The following is a 9,461-nucleotide window of genomic DNA, read 5'->3' on the forward strand; positions in this document are numbered from 1 at the left end:
AGAACATGTAAATTAAAAATTTTAATATTGTTGACCTAAATGCCCTGCTAATTCCCAGGTCCTCATAAGACACTAAATCTTTATTTCATAAAGATTATATATCTTCATCAAATCTTGTACTTCTGCTTGTATTTATGAAACAGATCCATGGTCACAGCAGAGGAAATGTGAAAAGGGAAGCCCAGGTCACCATCACGTGACACAGACCTTCTGTCACTTAGAATCTCAAAATGTCAGGACAGTTCGAATGCTGAAGTGTAAAATGATGGTTTTTAGTGATTTGTTACCGCACCTTCCAAACAAGAACATTTTATACAATTGTCCTTTCTGCCTGGGTTAGGAAACTTGAGGTAAATTCTGTTACTGGAAATCCTTCTGGGCCTGAGGTCCCCACCAGAAATAAAATGAATCGGTATATGAGTATATGCATATGGGTATCTGAGCTGATTCTTGAGGCATCAGTACAATTGCAAAGGCTGACAAGAGGAAAGGGGTTTCCTTGCTGAAGGGAAAGCATGAATATGCTAGGAAGGTGTGAACAGGAAGGATAATCCAGTGTGCTTAGGCTTCTGGGTACCAAGGAGAAAAGTAGGTGAGCCCTGCTCCCTTACTTTATCCCCGGAGCCTAGCACACAGGCTGTGATAGAGTGGGTGCTAAATTCTCAGTTGTTGAATAACTGGGTATATTAACAAAGTAGGTTGTGGTCCAATAGTAAAGGCTTTGAAAACCATGCTAAGGCATTGATATTTGGGGGCAACTTGAGTTTTAGCAGCTTAGTGAAGGCCTGGCTAATATGGTAAAATACTGTGTTAACATGTCCAGGTGAGAGATTACTGGACTGAACTAAGGTAACAATCATGGGCAATGAGAGGGAGAATCCTGGAGGAGAAACTGGACCGTGCACTATCAGAGCTTAGCATCAGTTTGCATGTTGTAGGCAAGAGTGAAGAAGGAGTCAAACGTGATGCTCTGGCGTCTAGTCTGTAAAAGCAGGTGGAAGCATTATTTTGAGTGAAGTTGATGCAAGTGGGACATTCAAATGGAGCTGTGTGGAAGTCGATGGAAATTGAAGAGCTTAGGTTTATAAATGTCAATTTAGAAACCACTGCCTTAAGGTAATATTTGAAACAAAATTCCTAAGAGTAGAATTTATGTTTCTTTGGATAACAGCTAGTAACTATTTTTCAAAGTGACCATATTAAGCTATTAATATTGCTTGACTAAGTAAAGGTGTATGTCGGAATAGACATTTTTCCAAAGAAGATGTCCAAATGGCCAAGAGACACATGAAAAGATGCTGAACATCATTAATCATCAGGGAAATGCAAATCAAAACACAATGAGATATCACTTCATGCCTGTTAGGAGGGCTACCATCAAGAAGATAAGTAACGGGTTGGCGAGGATGTGGATAAAGGGAATCCTCATGCACTGTTGGTGGGAATGTAAACTGGTGCAGCCACTATAGAAAACAGTATGGAGGTTTCTCAAAAAAAATTAAAATAGAGCTACTCTGTGGCCCAGCAATTCTATTTCTGGGTATTTATCTGAAGAAACCAAAAACACTAACTTGAAAAGATATATGCACCCCCACGCTCACTGCAGCACTATTTACAATAGCCAAAATATGGAAACAACCTGTGTCCATGGATGAATGAATGAATAAAGAAAGTGTGGTGTGTGTGTGTGTGTGTGTAATGGAATATTTAGCCATAAAAAGAATGAAATTTTGCCATTGGCAACAACATGGGTGGACCTCAAGGGCATTATGCTAAGTGAAATAAGTCAGTCAGAGAATGACAAATACTGTATGATCTTACTTGTATGAGGAATCTAAAGCAACAACTTCATAGATACAGAGAACAGATTGGTGGTTGCCAGAAGCAGGAGTATTGGGTGGGAGAAATAGATGAAGGAGGTCAAAAGTTAAAAAACAAACAAATAAGCAAACAAAACCTAACCTTCAAGGATCAGAAGAAAACACGTTTTAAAAAGCACTTTGAAAACTGTAAAGTAAGGAGATTTTGTGGCATTACTTGAAGAAGTGAGCAGCTTTGTGCTGAAATAAAAATAGCCAAGATGAAATCAATCTAGTATAAAAAAATGAAGTCCAGAGGTTTTTTAAAAAATTGGTTGATATAAGACGATGACATAATAAGTCTATGAAGAAGTAATCAGCTATATCAATCTTGCTACATAAGATAATCAGAAATAAAATATGAAGGAAACAGATGCATTTGTAAATACTAAATTTAAAAAGTGACCTATGGGGAGGAGACAAGAGAGCTATAAAAAACAGATACCTTTGATGTGAGTAGAGCAGTTCAAAGCCTTCATTGATTTGTTTTAAAGGGAAAACATGGGTTATCGATTGGTCCAGGTCAAATTTCTTTTCCAGGAAATCATTCACTAGTTTTGGAACATCATCTCTGCTTTCCCAACCTGTAAGTAAGCATACATGTTCTCTTTAGACTTTACTGAATGATCTTTATGTGTTATTATCTCTTCTCCCATTTTCTCTTGAGCCCACTCAGCACTCGGCTAGCACAGCTCTTGTCAAGGTAACCAAAGATACAGACAACGGTTAATGTGAGGCCAAACCTTGTACCTGGTGCACAAAATATGAGAGGCAGGTTGGTACCAATGAGATTCTTTAGAGAGGGCTCCTTCAAGGAAATAAGACTTGAACTGAGAACTACACAAGAGGTACAAGTTGAGCCTCCTCACTTTGACTCTTTGTGTGATGTGGGGAGATGATGGATTACCCAGGAATTAGAAGTAAAATTCAGTTATTCACTAAATGTCTTTTGGGAGTATGCTATGGACCAGGCACTGTTTCTGGGGCTGGGAATAGGGTAGAGGTGTAACATACCCAGTCCCTGCTCTCAGGAAGCATGAGAATCCTCTCATTTAGTGCAGCGAGACTGACAATAAACAAGGCTCTGCCATTCTTACCTCCAAAAATGCATCCTTTCCATGTGCATCCAGTGAAGAGTAGCACTGGTTCATAGGTGAGCATCTCGGCTGATAGAGGAGCCTCTACCACCACGCTGACCCCGTAGTTCATGCTGCAGGATGCAAGGGCATCAATCTGAGTTTAGAATGAAGGAAACTGTTTCTCATGTCTCATAATATGTCATGAGCTCAGAAATGCCCTACATACTATTGCAGTTCCAGTAGTTGGTTTTGTTTCCAAGTCATGAAGTGAAATTAGGCCCACATGCCCTTTTCTTTCTGCTTGCTTTTTTATTTCAAACTTTCTTCTTATTTATTTATTTATTATTTATTTATTTTTGGCCGTGTTGGGTCTTCGTTGCTGCATGCGGGCTTTCTCTAGTTGTGAGTGGGGGCTACTCTTTGTTGCGGTGCGCGGGCTTCTCATTGCGGTGGCTTCTCTTGTTGTGGAGCACAGGCTCTAGGTGCACTAGCTCAATAATTGTGGCTCACGGGCTCAGTCGTTGTGGCGCACAGGCTTAGTTGCTCCATCGTATGTGGGGTCTTCCCAGACCAGGGCTTGAACCCGTGTCCCCTGCATTGGCAGGCAGATTCTTAAGCACTGCGCCACCAGGGAAGTCCCTCTGCTTGCTTTAAAACACTCTCAACACAATGTTAGTCATGAATTAAACTTGTTCATACATTTGTCCTTTAAGGCAGAAAGTAGAAATTAATCTAGTCAGTGTTCATGGCATTTTCAGTTTACCATGGACCAAAATGCAGGGAGAAATTCCTGTATTTTCAGACCAATATCACCACTTCAGATAAGGTTTGGAAAACCATTTGAACTAAATCAAATTACCTATACTGAATCAATCCAGTTTTTTTAAAGTTTACTATGAAAATTAAATCAAATACTAAAATGTGGGACAAAGGAATCCCTTTCTTGGTTACATTTCTGAGACTAACCCCGCGTTTTCTGGTCATCCACCCATCCGGTCATTCATTAATAGTTTTTTGAATACTTGGTAGGTTGTAGCAATAGATGTTGGCATTTTTCAGAGACCAATGTTCATTAAAGTATCATCTGGAAATCAGTAGGCCATAGCAATATCCAGTATTGCATATTGGCTGTGTAAACATGGTATTTGTTGCTATGGAATTATTCTAAGTGACACTAGGGAAGGGGCATGAAAACAGTGGTAAATTAAAGACTACCTGTTCCTAAAGTACCAAAAGTATTAGAGCAAATTTAGTCTCCTCGTCAGTTGTGAGCAGAATTGACTTTGTCCCATATTTCCAAGTCTCCCTCCCTACCTTATCCCAGGCTGGGGCTTTCCAATCCAGGAGATCTGACCTGTTTCTCAGATTTAACTGGAAGTCTGGTGCTGCTGACTGCCACAGGGAGGCGTATTTAAAAAAGTTGAAGGCTCCTATTTTAAGAGAATTCAGAAAGGAGAAAGCAAACTCAGGTATAGCGTGAGAAGTTGGCTACATCGTGGTTTTGAGGGCAGAGACTGCCAAATTTGGAATGGTTCCTTTAGCCCCTGGATCTCCTCCTCTGTCTCCAGAGAGTCAATTTGGTCTGTTTGACTTGCTAACATTCAAGAGATGGAATCACTGTTGCCAAAAAAGCCATACATACACAGTAGATTAACACTTAAACAATTTGCCTAGTTAGTTGACTCCCTCCCTGGCAGTCTGATCACATGAGAGTGGTATGATATGATACACTTTTGCCAAGCAGACCTGCACATAAGTTTTGCTTGACTTTTTAGGCACAAGTGCTTCATGATTACCAGGTATTTTGCCTAACAGGTAGTTGCTTTCAGTAAAGCTGTGGGAAATGAGTTTACCCTGTGCGTTCAAGCTGGTTTGGGTATTGTGTGGCTCCTCTAATCTTGGCTCTCACCATAGTTTCAAGATGCCCAATAACTTCAAAACTGTAGCCCACAGTGTTGCCTGTCATTTCTTTTCTTTTTTATTTTAAATAAATTAATTTTATTTAGTTAGTTTTGGCTGCTTTGGGTCTTTGTTGCTGCATGCAGGCTTTCTCTAGTTGTGACGAGCGGGGGCTACTCTTCATTGCAGTGTGCGGGCTTCTCATTGCGGTGGCTTCTCTTGTGGAGCATGGGCTCTAGGTGCACTGGCTCAGTAGTTGTGGCTCACGGGCTCAGTAGTTGTGGCTCACGGGCTTAGTTGCTCCGTCGCATGTGGAATCTTCCCTGGCCCAGAACTCAAACTCATGTCCCCTGCATTGACAGGCGATTCTTAACCACTGTGCCACCAGGGAAGCCTCACCTGTCATTTCTGACAGCACCTCACTGATGGGCTTGGTGGAGTCCTTGGGGCTGATGCACTCAGGGGCTCTGACAGCCACAGACTTTTCAAATTTGTCTTTGTTGAGGTCAACCCCAATGATCCTGGATGCACCAGCTGACTTACAGCCCATGATGACCAAAAGGCCAACTCTTCCCAGGCCAGAGGCCACACAAGTTGAACCACGGGTGACCTGTGGAGAGACAAGTTCCTGTAAATGTTAGACCTAGGGTTAAAATGTGGAACCTGCAAAGTGTCTCCAATATTAGAACACAAAATTCAGAAGATCACTATGATGAGTTATTAGGACTGGATGACTTGTTCTCATGAGAATGCCACAAAGAGAGCTAGAAACAGCAGAATGTCTGAGAACAGAAAAGGAACAAAATCAATATTTTGCAGATAAATGAAAACCTTTGATAAAAGGTTACATCATTCAGGCCTTTGTTGTGGGAGCTTTTGGAGCCTTTTTGGCCACCACCCATAACCTCATCTAACCTCATAACAGGATTAAATAAGCACTTGGATCTCTATTACTCTTCTACACAAAACCATGCTAAATCTGTTTTAGATTTGGTTTAACTAGCATTTTCTTAATAATCATAACTCTGAATCATTTGTAAATAAATTGTTTTTTCATTGAAGTTGAATTTCCATGTTGCAATTAGATGGTCCATGTGTAGCTCCAGGAAGGAAATGTAGTTAAATCAATTGGGAGATTTTTACCCTGTACTGTGCTAGGTTAAAGAAGGTTCTAGCCAAAACTCACTTTCCTGCTAATAGAGTCCTAATCCTGTTTCATAACAGGGATCAGGGAGACCTGAAAACCAGGAAACCCACAAAAAGGGTGTGGAACTTATTGTGATCATTTTTGTCTCCTTTTCCTTTCTTTTTTCTCCTCCCTCCCTTCTTCCCTTTCTTCCTTCCTTTTTTTTTTTTTTTTTTCTTTTTCTTTTTAACATGCAAAGGCTTATGTGTGAGCAGGGTGTGTTGTCATATGTCCTGATTCTCCAGTTTTGTCCTCCTTTGCAGGAATTACCTGAAGAAATAGCCTGTGTGTGGAGGTCTATGTATGCATGTGTTTTGAAATGTCTGAATTTATAAGCAGATATTTAAGTGGGTACAGAGGTGCTGTAGTTTCAGCTACGGCATCCTAACCCCTCAGTTCATTTCCTGAATTTGGGGCTCTGAAATTAGTGTGGCCATTCTCTCAAGTATCATTCAGTCATTCACTCATTCACTCATTTATGCAGCAAACTTTATTGATGGATTCTTTGTGGTCAGCATTTTATGCCAGAAACTAAACTGGGCATTCTCTGCCTTGTCTACTAGCTTTGTTATCTAGATCTGAGATGGGATTTTTTGTTGATGATTGAGTTCTAAATCTAGAATTTTATGATTCTAGCACTGTCTTCTGGGACCTCTTTCAGCCTTCCTTATTTAATCTCTAGCAAAACTTAGGCTGTGGTGGCCCTGAAGTGTGATATTTCTGACCACCTGGGAACTGTGCCTCTAAAGACTTCTCCCTACGACTCCATCACCCATCTGGAAAGTTGTAATTTTTGACCTTCCTGTCACCCTGACTCTAAGCCTTTAAATGGATCATGGCCCCAGTCTCTTGCTAACTTCAGATGTCCCCCAACCTGAAAATCAAAAACAAAAACCAAAAAAACTCTTCCTTCCCAACCTTCTTGTTCTACAGAATGGGAACTGGAGATTAATATCTATAGTGAATTATCCATATCATTATTATAGAAGAAAGTTATAGTCTAAAACAAGAGTGTCAATTTTAGGTCACTTAAAATTTTTTATTATTTTAAATTATATTTTATTATTTTGTATTTTAAAATATAGTAAGCTTCCACTTTTTCTTTACTTTTTTACTTCTTTATTTTTCTTTACTCTTCTGATCCCCTTCATGATCTTTAATAAATACTTAAATTTCACTATCCCAAAGAATCTTAGGACCTTAACCAGCTCTTGGGAGATAACTTTTGAGTCCTTGGAATATCCTGCCCACTAAAAGTGTCTTTGTACATCTGAGACATTGGGCTACTCCAGATAGTTTATGCTAACAGTGTGACTTATGGTGAATGCCTGTTTTCATATGTCTGGGGCTTTGATCCATCAGCTTAACTCCTGATGCTACTGGAGTCTGAGTAGCTGAGGTCAGTCCTGTCTGTGCTGTGTGCCTACATGACTGTTCCCACAATAGAAACCCTAACCACCAGACTTGGGTGAGCTTCCCTGGTTGGCGACACTTAATATGTGTTGTCACACATTGTTGCTGGGAGAATTAAGCTCTGTCCATGTGACCCCACTGGGAGAGGACAACTGGAAACTTGCACCTGGTCTCTCCTGGACTCTACCCTATGTGGCTTTTTCTTTTGCTGGTTTTAATCTGTATCCTTTCACTGTAACAAACTGTAGCTATGAGTATAATAACTGTTCTGAGTTTTATAAATCCTTCTAGTGAATCATCAAATCAAAAGAGCATCTTGGGGGACACCAAAACATCCTCATATTGTAAGTTTGACCTATTTTCAAATAGGCAAAGGCAAGAATATGTGTTCATTCAAGTAATTTGCCTTAAGATATAGCTTCCAGTAAAAAATTATACCTAAAAGTGGAGAATGTCTTGGTTGATAATATATTAGCCAAGTACTAATATGGTACCAATATATCAAGTACAATAAAATACTTAGAATACTAACATAAAACCATATCCAGTGTCCCTTCTCTCACCTCTGTCTTGGTAGAAAATTCTTAGTGGAAGGTCTTGAGGAATGTTCCAGCACCAAGATTTTCCAAAGAAATTTAAAAGCAAGTGGTTACTAACATATGTCTTTGACATGTACATGCATGCTAATGTTATACATTCATAGATCTCAGACCTGTCTTGAACCTATGTCTGGGATAAATCTACTTCAACGCCCATATGTATATTTTCCACAAGCTCCTCACCTTTTTATTCTTCCACATATTTGGACATCCCTTTCCTTATTCATTCATACATCTCTTTTTTTCCAACTATTATTTATTAAGTCATTACTATGTCCAGGCTCCTTGCTAAGTACTGTAGTGAATAGAGACTTGGTCCATACCTTCTTGGAGCTTGTGGTCTAATGAAGACTAAAGGTATAATAAGAATTTGAGATTTGGGACACATACTGTTAATGAAGCAATCATGTAGCCTTGAATAATGGAAAGAGGTTCCTGCTTAGATGGAGTAGACAGAAAAAAAAAAAAAAACAACTTCTTTGAGCAAGTGGGTTATCTTTAATCTGAGAATTATGTTAATGAAGCACCTACACAAGGGCTCAGTAGATGAGTGTTCCAGACAATCAGAATAGCTTGTGTAAATGTCTTCATGTAGGAACAGCTCAGCAGGCTTACAGATCTCAAGAGAGGCTAGTGAGTGTGAGTGGATCATAGTGGAGGAGATGAGACTGTTCCAAGTATGGAAGCTACTGAAGGATTTTTGGCAAGGAAGTAATGCAGACCAATTTATGTTTTATAAAATTCCTCTGGCTTGTAAATGGAGAATTATTGGAGATGGTCAAGAGGAGTAATGAAGACTACAAAAGGGAGGCCATTGCATCTGTCAAGATATGATGATGGTAGTGAGTTGAAGAAAATGGAAAGATTTAAAATATACCTTGTAGGTAAAATTAACAGGACTTGCTGCTGGATTGCATATAAGGTAATGGAGAGGGAAGATCAAGGATGAAGAAAATTTGAGTGAGCATAAATATGTTTGGGTGGTAGGGAGGAAGAAAATGAAGAATTCTGTTTTATACCTATTCAGTTTGAGATACCTGTGAGACCTTCAAAGGGAGAGGTCAGGTAAGGAGTTGGACAAAAGAATTTGGGGTTCAGAGAGAGTTTGAGATATAAATTTGGAATCAACTAACATATAGGTAATTTTTAAGACTTTGGAGTTGCATGAGACCACCACAGTATGGAGATTGCTTGTGGAAATGGTTTTACTATTTATGAACTGTGTGTTATTCTGCTTACTTCTTTGATTCATTAAGAGTGACATAAATTGAATCCAAATAATCACTCTTAAATATGCATTCATGTTTTCATACTATATGCCAGCCATTATAGTTTGAATTGTGTCCCCCTGCCCAAACCTGCAATTTCATATGTTAAATTCTTTTTTTTTTTTTTTTTTTTTTTTTTTTTTTGTTTTGCCGCGCCC

At 39.4% G+C, this 9,461-nt stretch overlaps 1 protein-coding gene across 1 annotated transcript in view; it reads right to left on the bottom strand.

Moving 5' to 3' along the window:
- Nucleotides 1-225: 225 nt before the first annotated feature.
- LOC103072605 (alcohol dehydrogenase class 4 mu/sigma chain) overlaps nt 226-9,461 on the bottom strand; it is a 20,266-nt gene continuing 11,030 nt past the window's right edge. The window contains 5 exon segments of the mRNA XM_007463824.1: nt 226-250; nt 2,305-2,443; nt 2,957-3,092; nt 4,848-4,897; nt 5,237-5,447. Coding sequence (XP_007463886.1) covers nt 226-250; nt 2,305-2,443; nt 2,957-3,092; nt 4,848-4,897; nt 5,237-5,447 — 561 coding nt within the window.

Source organism: Lipotes vexillifer, unplaced genomic scaffold (assembly GCF_000442215.2).
Source record: "Lipotes vexillifer unplaced genomic scaffold, Lipotes_vexillifer_v1.1 scaffold49, whole genome shotgun sequence".
NCBI lineage: Eukaryota > Metazoa > Chordata > Mammalia > Artiodactyla > Lipotidae > Lipotes > Lipotes vexillifer.